The sequence below is a fragment of the Diadema antillarum genome, unplaced genomic scaffold (genome assembly GCF_040938485.1).
Source record: "Diadema antillarum isolate AM-2024a unplaced genomic scaffold, OU_Dant_1.0 seq00000944_RagTag, whole genome shotgun sequence".
NCBI classification, from domain to species: domain Eukaryota; kingdom Metazoa; phylum Echinodermata; class Echinoidea; order Diadematoida; family Diadematidae; genus Diadema; species Diadema antillarum.
The window spans coordinates 98185-112071 of record NW_027271793.1 but is presented as its reverse complement, the minus strand read 5'-3'; the positions used below and the strand labels follow the sequence as shown (position 1 = coordinate 112071).

General features: G+C 38.9%; 1 protein-coding gene across 1 annotated transcript in view; it reads right to left on the bottom strand.

Moving 5' to 3' along the window:
- LOC139741661 (serine/threonine-protein phosphatase 4 regulatory subunit 4-like) overlaps positions 1-13887 on the bottom strand; it is a 59655-nt gene that overhangs the window by 30282 nt on the left and 15486 nt on the right. Inside the window, exons 4-9 of the mRNA XM_071652241.1 lie at positions 10554-10701; positions 9651-9724; positions 9042-9148; positions 3788-3895; positions 1638-1759; positions 914-931 (exon numbers count right to left, since the gene is read on the bottom strand). Of these exons, the coding sequence (XP_071508342.1) occupies positions 914-931; positions 1638-1759; positions 3788-3895; positions 9042-9148; positions 9651-9724; positions 10554-10701 (577 nt within the window). The remainder of the gene's footprint in view (positions 1-913; positions 932-1637; positions 1760-3787; positions 3896-9041; positions 9149-9650; positions 9725-10553; positions 10702-13887) is intronic.

Below are 13887 nucleotides of genomic sequence, written 5' to 3'. Positions count from 1 at the left end.
ATGTTTTTTTTTAAATGGACTGTCAGTACTTGGTCTTGCTTTTGGGGACACACGCTACACATATGATCTTCTCCACATACAAAAAAAAAATAATAAAATAAAAAAGATAAGACTTGAAAGAAAAACTCTCAAACTGAGGGAAAATCTATCACATGATAAGTATCTCATCACAGAGATAGAATGCACAATCATTTAAAACATGCATATAGACTGTCACCTTTCAACAAGAATAGAACCAGTAACACTCCAATGTACATTGAACATCACAAAGAAACACAGGGCAGTAGGCTGACAAGCACTCCATATTAAAATCAGTGACTGAGATCTTTAACCTCTTTATATGTTTGATGTAGTCCTTGTATAGATGAGGCAGGAAATGTGCATTTGATAAAGTTATATGATGATACCTGTAATTCATAGATGTGCTGTGAATTGTATATTAAAGATACAAATGTAGTATGATGAAATGTTTAGATTAATGGATTTTCATGCACTGCAAAGAAAGCCTTAGAGGGTTTCAAGATAAATGTCACCTACAATGTAGGTATACATCAGGACTGTGAATTGTTTCTAGTAGTCTCAGGGGGTAGAAACACATATACACAAGCACACACTGGAAAATGACTCACATCGAAGAGTGAATTAAAGCAAACCAGAATATCACATGGCTTCTTCAAAATATACATTGTCAACTCTTGCAATGATGTGATGAAGAATACAAAATGATATTTTTGTGACTATATCCTGAACTGACTATGTTATCAAATGGAGATATCTGTGCATATGAGGAAGCATACATTTTTTGTTACAAGCTGATGTGTTTAGATATATGTAACCTACGTACTGTCTTTCTCACGCAAACAGCAACGTTTGATTCTTTTTAAAATAAAAAAAAGAGTGGATCTTGCTATACCTGGAGGAATGTAATTCACTGTCGGCCATGCGAATGGGAAAGGACGTGTACAAGAAAAAAATAATAATAATCAACGAATTAGAGCAAAACACATCAGTTGGTATCAGGCTAGAAGTTGGCATAATTAGTTGTCCAAAAGTCAAACAGCAAATCATTTCGGTCAACATTCATAGACAATCATGTGTTTCAAATGAAAGATAAAGAATCTGATTCAGCAGTACAAAATGAGTGGACAGGACATTTATGTATTTCATAATTTGTATATAATGCACACTACTGCATTCATTTATCTTTTTTTTTTTTTGGTCCCTTTGACCTTTTTGATATGTGACCATTTCTGATATGATCCAAGTAGTTTCTCTGCAACTCAAAACCACAGACATACTCTCATTAATCAAACATCACATTTTTCTGTGATTGAGAAATATGTTAAGAAAGCACAGTCAGCTATGAACTTTACACAAAAGTTTGTACTATCGTGGGAAATGCCTGTGCACACACTACCCTGAACAGTGTATCGATCTCCTTATACGCTGCCATGTTAGCTCACAGGGAAGATTGTGAGGGGAAATCACCAATGTAGACAGCACACGCAGACAAAGGTGACAATTGTCAGTGTTTGTTCAAGCTGGATGGAACCTTGAACTCATGGCAAGAAGAGGCTTTTTTTTTCCTTCCTCAAAGAAGAAAGGGAACATGTTTCTCATGAGAATTAGTGACTTACCATCGTCCAGCAAACTGAGTAGGCTGACTATTGTTTCGAGTGCAGCCAGTCTGACACAACTTTCCTCATCCTTCCCAAGCTCCACCAGTTCAGGTAGTATTGCACTTCTCGTTGGCTCCAGCCTTAATGGAAAACAAGGAGACAAGGATAAACACTCATCACGTTGTATTCATATCACTGGTTTTTATTATATGAAGCAGAAACTAGAAAGACATCTTTTTTTCAACTACTGTATACACCATATATTTAGCGAGTCTAATCTATCGCGAGTCGGGACTTCCCGACAATTTTGCAAGTGGGAAAATTCCCAATTTTGGAGTACAATACTGAACAGAGAAATGTACGAGTGCATGTCATATTCACATCGGGATTAGAGTCAATATTTATGTGTGTCTTGGACCCCGTATACAGTGAGCGAAAAGCACGGCCTAGCCCGGCCTTCATTTCAGTGTAAACGTGCAAAAGGCCAAATGCGGGGCCAAAATTGGCCACGCATTTGGCCACGCTCTGGAGGTGGTCTCGGCCGTGGCCGAGTCGGCCTTTTCTCAGTGTAAACGCAAACTGGGCCAAATGCGGTACCAAATTTAGGCTGGCTTCCAGACCCTCTGTCCGTACTATTCGCTATTCAGGATATGAACGCCCTCAACATCGAAAACTAGTACAGTGTAAGGTGGTTTTGTCCTGCAAAGGATTTTTCCTTCGGCAAAGGCGGCGACTTCGTCGCTGCCGCGGAGCCCAGTTGGCAAAGGGTCTGGAAACCAGACTATACCATATTGCGTTTGTTTACAAGCAGAGTGCCACTACGACAAAATATTGAAAGGTTTGAATTAAAAGCCCGGACCGAGCCTGGCAGTGTAAATGGACAAAACTGCGGGCCACGCAATTGAGGCTGTGCTTGGCCGCGGCTCGGCCCAGCCCCGCACTCTAAACGGGGTCTTAAATTCGAGAATAGCGCTTGACTCACAAAATTTGAACAAATAAAAACCTCATGAAATATTTGGTGTATACAGTAATAGACTGCAACAACTTGTGAGTTTTTCCAACCAGCCATTTTGATTTCAGTCATCCAGATAAATTTGAATCACTATCAAAACATGAAACATCAAGTATTGTTATCTATGATGCAAGATGCCCAAACTTCCCTCAACCTAGTAGAAGTTTTATCCTCAGCACTCATATGACACAATTTTAGTTTCCAACATCTGACTTACACAGCAATTTGACCACAAGTACTTGCTAGGTTGATTGCACATGTCAATCATAAATCCGGCAGATTTCACCTGCTACTTTATATCCTGGAATTTATCTGCTCAGTGTCTTCCAGTGATGGCAGAATTATCATACTCCTATGGAAATGTTCTAATTGGCCCCTGCTTTTGACCTGATGTCATGCAAAGAAAAATGCACAATAAAGTTAATGAATTGCTCTGTTAAAGTTCATGTCCTTACAATTCCATCAGAGCATTTAGCAACTATAGGATTTAAAAGTTAAGCACGATCTTTGACCTTCACGAAATGTTTGAATCACACATCGATGCAATTTGTTCAATCTGGACATGTATTGATTCAGTCTTTAACCTTGGATCTGTAACCTTTGACCTCAATATTTTGACTTCAAAATTTGATCAAAGACATCTTTGCATGGCCATTTAGAGGTATACCTGTAGGTAATTTCACTGAGTTAATATACAAGTTACTCTCAAAATACTGCTAATGCTAGTACTTATTACACACAGAGCATAGGACAGATCGAGAAATGGAGGATGGACGGCCAGATCAGACACATAATGGTTTATCACTACTGCATGTCACCTACATTCCTGAAACTATACATGATGGCACCTCAATACCATTCACGCGTGGTGACATTATCTCACAAACCCTGGCTTCGCAAAGCAGTTGCATTCCTGAATGTGTGAGTCCTACTGTACAAGAAAATATGGTTTGAAGTGAAACATTTAAGGTCCTGCTACCTTGACAGTTGACCTGTCAAATTCAGAATTGAACACCATGAAAAATGTTTGACCTTGAACTTTGGAATCTATAAGGGCATGTATGTCTTGAATGCAACAAGATCCTACCATAAGGCAATCAACTTGGCCCTACCATAAGGTAATCAACTTGGCCCTACCAAAAGGCAATCAACTTACCCCAAGCCTCTGGCGACATTATCCAGTTGTTTACACATACTAGCCCTGACCTCGTAGTCCACGTCTTGACAGAGAGAGGTGACCAGGGGCAGGATCTCCTTTTTGATCCTGGAAAGGGGAGGAAACCTTGAGGTCAGCAACATCATCCAGGGCATATCACATCATTGGTTTATGAATATTTATTTTGATGGAATAGAACACAGTTGTATGAGTCTTATGGTAATTTCTTAACACAGAAGGATCTCCTTTTTTATCTTAGAAAGGGGAAGAAACCCTGAGGTCAGTGACACAGTAATGGCAAATATCATGTTAATGGTTTATGAATACATTTGGTTGGAATGGATCAGGGTTGGTGAGGGGTGAGTCCTACGGTCATTTCATAATGAGATATATCTCTGTTTTTTTAATCCTGGAAAGGAGTCAAGACCCTGGCACATCACCTCATTGGTTTATAAACACATCTGGTTGGAATGGAATAAGGTTTAGTGGGTGGTGCGTGTTGCAGTAATTTGTTAATGAGGGAGGATCTTTTTTTTTTATAATGGAAACAGGAGGAGACCTTGAGGTCAATGACACTGTCAAGGCATATCACATAATTGGTTAATGCATATATTTGGTTGGAATGAAACAGGGTTCGGGAGAGATGTGCCTTATGGAAAATTTCTTTATGAGGTGGGATCCCTTTTTCTGTGCTTTTTGTGACAAAGCACAGATATGAAATATTGGTGTATTTTACAATGAGCTGGGATGAAACATGGTTGGCAAGATGGCTGCCCTTTAGTTACCCCTAATGAAGCAGGATTTCACTGTTGATACCAGAAAGGGGGCAAGACCTTCAGGTCAGTGACATAGTTATAGGATACATCGTTATTGAATAGCCAACATAAAAAAGTAAAACGTACAGAGCAAAGACCTTCTTAGCTCAGCTCTTTTGTGCCCTATATCATAGTCCTATTCATATCATCTCTGTATCATTAGATTTCTTGACCTTCAAAATGTAAGGACATTTGGTACATTTATATCATTGCCAGTTTAATAGCTAGTCACAAAATCCTTGAAAAATTCAAACAAATTCCTGGACCCAGACAGTCATCCAGATCACTAACAGAATTTAATCATCTGTTCCTTGCGTCACTACCAACTTTTCATGTAAATTTCATGCAAATCAGTTTGAAACTTTCTGAGTTATTTTGTAAACAAACAGACAGACTGATAAACAAACACACAGAGAAACAAACAAACCAATGCCGGCAAAAATATAACCTCCTTGGCAGAGGTAATGAACTGGAACAAGGTAAGTGAAGGAATGTCTGGCATACACTCTTATTTCTCTACCACGAAAGGAAATAGTTGTCAATAGTTGATTATTGAGTTGAAACAAAACTCAGATTTATACATTGTACGCATCACGATTCCACTCCGTAAACCAGTTCACAAACATATATTCAACTTTGTAGATTCTCTTCCACTTAATCCGAACACATAGCAACCAGCTTCTCTTTGCATCTATCAAAATAGAATATATTTCAATACTTGAAAACAAGTTGGTCTATGATGTGTCAGTTGTATGATATGTAAGGCAAGCCTCAAGCAAGTGCTCCAGTTGCAGGGAGCAACCTTTGCTTGTTTGTTCATTTTCCATCTGAGAGGATGGCTGGATAGTCCATATTCAGCTACGTTAAGCTGGTCTTGCTATGGAGGTATGAATTACCATCACAAGTAAAGTGGTCTATTGGATATAATATGAGCAAGTAATCAGTCATATTACCACACTTTTTTTTCTTTTTTTTACCATTCACTCTTTTAAAGAGTACATAATTATCATATGACAGGCAAGCCTTTGGCAAGATACTTGGTTGCCACAAACAAATTTTGTTTTAAAAGGCATGTAGATAATTTGCATTTGAAATGAGCCAAGGTACACTGACTTTGTAAAGCCCCATCATTTGTACATCCTGTACCACTTTGAGTTTTACTGTCACATCTTGGCATAAGGGTTATCAATCTGAAAGTACTGCATGACCCCAGCTGGACTGAAAGAGACCCCGCTGAGCAGTGATTACTACCATCACCATACTTGACACATGAATCAATCGGGGAGGCAAGACGATTTGTCTGGACGTAAAAGGCCATGTCCCTCTACCCGGCCAGCCGGGGATGAAAGGTCTGCTGTATCTGGGACATGGAACACAGTCAGAGTTATTCAAACCTGTTCCCCTAAGTGTGAGACATTGGGTAGATATTGGGCTTGGAGTCTTTTGATTGGCTCTCTGGATCTTTGCCTTCCATATCCATTGAAGATGCGTAAATATTTTAAGATGCATGCCTTTCATTTGAGTCTGAACATCAGTTTATTAATTTCTTGTTTTCCCTTTCCCCTTACAACAACAACACACTCTCATCTTACACAATGATACAATGATAAAATGGCAGCAAAATCGCAGCATGCTAATCAATTATCTTTGGGAAGTTTAGTTCTCCACCTTTGAACATGTCTCTAAATCTAAAAAACTCTGTTTCTACAAACTCTTCTGAATCTCATACTCTTCCACAAACAAAATTTGGGGACCATGTATTGAGAAAGTGTGTGATTTTAACACTTTGTGGAGGTACACCAGAATCATTGTGTACTCAGAGTTTTACATTACAATACATTACTGCATTTGAATGCTGAATAAGCCTTTTTTTTTTGGGGGGGGGGGGGAAACAGAAGGGGAGAAAAGAGATATAGATGTTATTTTTCAACCCAGTTTGGCTCATCTTTATCTGGCAGAGGTTTCAAACGGCGGACAGCTCTCTCATGGGGATAGAATTTCGCATGGGAATGACCGGGCAAGGAAATAAATCTATCTCATTTCTACACGTCCTCCCAGCCGTCCTTATCTCTAATATTGTGACAGAGGGAGAGACTGTAAACAAGGCTATTGACAGCAGCGCCCTAATGAGGTAATACAGAACGTGACAAACGATAAATTGATGGGTTAGGTGCGTAAGAGATCCATCTTTCTGCGAGGTGGTGAGGCTTTAATGGGTGGCAAAAGTACAACTACATGCAAACACACACATACACACACACACACTCATATGCAGCATCAAAGCTCACCGGCACACCTTTAGTTGCTATCTACTATAAGCACACGAAATGTGAGAAGTTAATGTTTACGTACAGCAAATTGTAGGATGAAACTGATATTTCCTAATTGTCACGAACAGCTATAATAAAGACACATTTTCTTCACATCTTCAATGAGGTCACTGAAGGTAACAACCATTCACAAACTGTTGCTAGAGAGCTGATCGACAAGGGATTTTGCTGCAGGGCCTATATTGAATGTGAACAGAGTCCCTTTAAATTTTGATGTTTGTAACATATAGACAGCAGGATGAAGACTCTATAAATAAACCTAAAATCACAGGCTGACAGACAGTTTTAATTCCCTGCAAAATAATTCCAGCTAGTCAACTCGTGTGTTGTATTATAGGCATTCCACGTAGACTGACGTAATGAATTCCTTCACATCTTGAAAAGGATAATGCAGATTCCTTACATTTACCCCACAAAACTCATATTCACACTGGAAATGTGGGCTGCTGAAAATGTAGGACATCTCATACTAGTATTTGCATCATTGTAGAACTTGATTTATGTTTCTGCCTGAACTCTGACACAAAAGTTTTGGCTCAAGCACCACCTTCCTCTCAATACGTTTATTTGTGTAGGGCTGTAGCAGAAAAAAAAAAATGTTTCGCATCAATCGGGTGTGAGGCTGTCTGTACCTACATGTATCTAACCATGTTAGTGTTACTTGGATATAAAAAAAAAAAGAAGGATGCCATAGATATTTGAATTAAAGTACAGACATTCTTCATCTATCTCACTCTCCAACGGAAGGGATGCTCTTACACCACTGGTGTTTCTACACACACAACTCAATGAGAGGCAATGACCGGGAAATGGCAAACACATTCCCATCCTATATCTCACTCTCTCTCTCTCTCACAAGTGATAACCTATTGAAACACAACCTCACATGATGCTCCTAAGATGACACTGATATGATCTGGGAGCAGCCTTATCAGCAACAAAATTGCACACTGTAACATGCATGTGAGAAGAAGATATCTAAACTTCTCTGGGAGAGCTCTTGTCAGCTGAAAATGACATGCCACTGCAACACATCTCCCTCTACACTCACAATCTCCCCCCCCCCCCAAAAAAAAAAACAAAAAAGATGAAGAAGAAAAACAACAACAACAACAACACGGACACTTGTCCCAAATACCACAAACTATGTGTTTGGGTGATAAGTTCAGCTTGGGCAAACAGTGAGCTCTCTCTGTGATGGAAGAAAACTATGTGTGGTATGAGTCAAAGAACTGTTATCACTTCTGATACATTGACCTTTACACTTCGCACCAGAAATATGTAATCTTAAACATCATCGACAACTATCTACTGGCTGTAGCATTTATGCATACTCACCCAATATCACTCATAATATGAATACCAGATGCGAGTAGGTAATATGATTTCAGCCCACAAACTCTGTTACCTTTCAATACACAATTTTACAGCGGTTCTTTAATGTACATTCAGATTAATTCATGCTATATTCACAAAAGTCACCCTTAACAACCTTACAAAGCTTGCCAGAGGCTTGCCCCAGCTAGCAACAACTAAGTGAATTCCTGCCCATGGAACTTAATGGGAGGGAGCAGGTGAATGAAATGCTTTGAATATCAAGCTGCAAGAAAAGAACAATCCATACATGTATAGTAATAAATTACAGAAATGGTCAATCTTTCTTCTTGTATTGCAGGTGTAAACAATCCATATCACATCCCCATACATTATCACAAGTGCTCCATTTGTAATGCTGCACCTAAACCTCATCAAACTCCTATAAGAAAGCCTGCATACATGTCTTTAAAATGCGGGGAGCTTCAATGAAGGACTTCAGTTTCTTCATATATGTGTAGGTACACTTTTCACACAAATCACATGGATGCACACATACAAAACTCAGGGTTTCTGTGAAGGATGCTGTTGCATCTGTATGAATTCAAGTAAGACAGATAACTTACTGTAGTTGTTGTGTTTTTTACACAGACAGAAATACATACATACACACCACACACACAGAATACTCTACCCATTTTGATTCAAGAGATACATCCTTGCCCTTCTCATACATGTACTTGCTTTTACTCATCTCATTGTTTTCTTTCCTTTTTTTTTAAGGCAGGAACTTACATGAAGGTGTCAAAGCGGGTGGCAATCCTGCCCAGCAGCCGACAGCTCGCAAGCCGTGATTGGACAGACTGCGCCAGCTGACCCTTTGACAGTGCGACAGGCAAGATCTGATGGTAGAGAGGAGAGATGAGAGAAAGGGCGTCGGAGTGAGTAAGGGATGGGGTGATATGAAGTCACACCATGACTGTCATGGTAAACGCTACGGGCAACATGTGTGCGTACAGTAGCGACTGCATGTCTTGGAATGACTTTGCATTAAAACAAGCAAACATCCTATTCCACAACAAAATGACTCCAATTAAGGTAGAAAAATATTCAACATGGATGAATCGGCTTTGTCACCTGTATGGAAACTAGCAGCTGCTCTGAAGACAGTTCTCTTTCTTGTTTGTTCACCCACACACAAATTTGTCACTTGTAATCACTGACAGTGTGTCATTTTAGTCAAAATCATGGAAGCTCATGTCAACTATATAAAGTCTTCTCTCTATTCAATAAACCATAGGTATATTTTCATGTTTGAATCATATGCACTGTTACAGAATGCAAATATCAAGTCAACAAGAGGCTCATAATACAAACTAAAGAGAAAGGCACTGTGTCACTTACATCTTTCTTGAGGACTTCTTTGGGGAGATGAACAATGACTTGGAGAAGAACATCTAGCCAGGATTCTGAGATGTCTATGAAATGTAGAAGGAAAAGAAAAATCATGATCATGATAGCAATACCAACAACATTAAAAGTTTGGCATGATGAATGTTTACAACAATCTAATCCCTCAATTTCTTTGAAACAAAGTGGTTATCCGTGTCTATTTCAAAAACACTTTATACTTGTTAGTACAATGATGCAACTCAATACAGTCTGCACTGTTCCTCTGCAGTGCATGTACTTATTCAGATTGGTAATTTATCACTCATCTTATCAAATATAAAAATTCTTTTTGCATTGCAGTTGAAGACCTCTGAGAAACTCTACAGTTGAGTAGTGTAAGCTTTCTCCATTACAGAGTGTTAGCACTATTATTTCCACACAAAAGGTGGAATCCTGATCATCACTGCATAAAATATTCAGGTGTAATAACCACGTACAATACCCACATTCACAAGCTGAAGCTCCCATAAATCATAACTGATAAAGATGATAAATCGACACAAATCAGAGCTATTTACGGAATGTTTCATCTCCCCTCCCTCTCCCCCCCCCCCCCACTCTTCACCATGTAGTCTCAACATTAGAGTGATCAGCATCTCATATTCCTGCAAATTTCGAAGGTAGCATGCTTCTTTTTTTTATATATGATATTTCAGCAGACATTACCATATAATTGATACATGTTGAACTATACTTTGAATTCTCCTATGTTTGTTTTTTATATCCTCCCTCTGTAACTTCTACTTTGTATGTTTCAACTTAGGAAAAACATGACTGGTAGTCATCATAAAAACAGGGTCTGCAAAGTCAAGGCTACTTATGTATGCAGTAGCAGCAATTTTTATCTGGGCTCACCTGGGTCTCTGTTATCTGCATTCTGTAGGATGGTCTGCAGAAAAGTCTGGGCATAGGTGAGGTGCGGCACTGACTGCTCCTCTGCAATCTTGATAAACGACGCGGTGGCTGCGTCCTGTAAGTCTTGATTGCCCAAGTGCAGGACATCCTGGCATAGCAAACAAACAAACAAACAAACAAAAATCAAACATTGAAGATCATCATGCATTGCTTCTTTGACAAGATGTACAGCAGGTATGAATGTATGAAGTCTTAATAAAGGCATGTCTAATTTGACAAATCTGTACCGCATGGTCCTACTTGTTACCAGAGCTCTGATGTTGTGTAACTATGAAGGTATGAACAAGCTAGGTTTTTAAAAAAAAAAAAAAAATGGTCAAACTGCTTTTAGACCCATGCGTGGGAATATCATGGAGCTGGAAGGCTGGCCCTGCTCAGATATGCAAGAAAACCCATAACAAATTGTACACATCTTTATCACTGATCTCTATGCAAGTACCAAAGTACACACACAGCCGAAGAATCGACTGGAGTCGACCGTTACCAATGAGCGTGTGCCTCAATGCACATATTTGCTGACATATAGCTGACGGGTGCTATTCTTGACTTTCTCATGTATCCCAGTGGGCAGCGAATAGAGATCAATTCAATCAAACCACCTATGTTTCCCTATGCTGTTCGGTCTTTAAAAAGAAAATAGAGTTAACATCAGCGGATTGCAGAGATCTCAATATTGCCCATGTACAGCAGTGATGGAATCCATAATAAGCACCTGATCAGCATGTGATATTTGTTTCGAATAGATCACCTGATAGCGGCAGCGTAATGGTCAAAACTTTGGTACGCTAAAGCGTTTATCGTGGGAAATTTGAGAACATAATCACAAAGGTCAGAGTTAGAAACCAAAAATGTCTGATATGAATCCTATATCACACTGATACACTGTGTCCTTATAAGCACCTGCAAACCTTTGGTGGTGGATTACTGTAAAAGAGTAAATTTTTGCACATTTCAAAGATGAAACCACTGCAAAAAAACAAAAGCACACAATTTATCTGCTTGTAATATGTTATATTATCTGATAACTTTGATTTTAAGGTAGGTTCATTGAAGGGATATAAACTGATACACTATACAGCTGTATGCAGTTTTCTTCACATTGACTAAGGCTGCATCTAGCCTGAATTTGCTACCTTTTACCGTAGTATGTGCCGCCAAAGCCTCTTCACTGCTAATAAGTGCTATGGCAGAGGTGAGCTGCTTTAAATGCGTGCTCTATTGTCATGTCCGTGAAATTAAAGATATTAAAAATTTATCTTACCCTGCCGAGTATGAAAAAAAGAAAAAAACCTGCATGAATATTTCTGCTTTTACAGTACGAAATTATTTGCTGTAGTTTCAAGTCTGTGGTCAATAACAATATTGTATAAGTGATAATTTTCACGATATTGAAATTGTCCTGCATTTCGAGCAACAAGAAACTAGTGCAAAAATAAAAGCACGAAAATATTTTTGCATGCCATATGTTTCTATGGAATTAAAAACAAGCAAAACTCATCCTACCCGGCTGAGCAAACACACACACACACACAATTAATCACGCGAAAATCTCCACTTTTACAGTAGCTGCCTGCATGGATACATCTCTGCATAGTTTTATCTTCTGTTCTAAGATCTTGTGTCATAAACCAGATAGCGAGAAAGGTCGGGAGTGTATTGTTTGACCATTATGTGAGATAATCTCCTTAGCAGCCCAATGTGCTCATAAATCTCATAACAATCATGTGGTGAAGGGAGGTGAAGCAATTAAATCAAACAATAAGAGATCAACGAAATGCACATCGATGAAAGCTTCAGGCCGGCATGAACTCTTTAGACGGGGTGTGGAATCACTTGAATCGGCATGTTTGGTTAATAGTGGGTATGACAGATGGTTCAAAGGCCATACTTTATGTGAGTGAGAAACAAACAGAAAATGCAATGACTGTGTCAATAAGAATTGTCATGACCTACTAAAGCAATCAGGAGTAAAAGTATCTTAGCATTATGCAGTTACGGTACACTAATGAAAGTACATGTAGGCCTATTTAACTGAATAATGATTTCTTTTAAATCAACTGCCCGTTTACATAATGTTTCAATTACTGTATTTTTTTTTTCACTACCATACTGTAAAACACAACATATTTGCGGATGAAAATTTCGCGAATTGGAGCTGACGGTCTTTCTCGCAGCATGAAATTTTCACAATTTGCCACTGGCATCAAATGCATATTGTGTAGGCAAGACCTTTTGCATGCATTTCAATTTTGTGAATGTTGCTGCTCGCCAAATTAAAATGCAAGCAAACATTCGTTTTACAGTATTTGAATAAAATGAAAAATTAAACAATCCTCAATTCTATGGAGCACCTGTGCAAATATATATATTACATAATTAACTGTTCACTATGACAAAGTAGATCATGATCTGTACTATGGTAAGCAAATAATCAACGTTGGTGAAAATGATGGGACAAACTATCGCTTCCGAGGCGATCTGGATGTAGCTATCTTTCCGAAGCCCAGCTGAGGAAAGATACATGTAGCGTACACATTCAGATCGCCGAGGAAGTGATAGTTTGTCTCATTGCCTGAAACTAAAAGTTGATTATTTGCTTTATATTCCACATCTAGGGTCCTAGATATTCCCATTTTATTCCACATCTCAAACCGTTTAAGCTGTCTTTACGTATCCTTAAGGCTTAGGCTACGTAGTTTACTTTAGACGTATGCGCGTAGATGACAAAACAATTAATTTGCTCCGCACACCACGCGGCACCGAAATAAAAGTGCGTTGCAATGTGGACTATAAAGTGACCTAGTTAAATGATAGTCCACAGTGCAACGCACTTTTATTTCGCGCATACTCATCTCGCGTTAGGACTATGTGGACTGAAGAGACCAGTGAAACAAAAGGGACTATCAACTTTGTAAAAAAGTGTAACAAACTTTTCCTCTCAGGTGATGTGATGGGCAAAACTATGCTTTATCACATGATCAGCTCGACCAATCCTATAGCAAGATTCTTAGTATGTAGAATATAATATATTCTATCATTCTTCTCTGTGTATATCCCAGCCACTCTCCTCTCAACGATATGTAAGGCAACCCTCTTACTACGCTTACACGACAAATCAATTTGCAACTTACCATCTGAAAAGAAGCATGGTTCTTCACAAGTTATTAACTACTCTATACTGTACAGCAAGATATATTCGCGGCATGAAATTTTCAGGAATGAATTGGAGCCATCGGCCTCTTTCGCACATGGAATTTTCACGAATAGCCAAAGG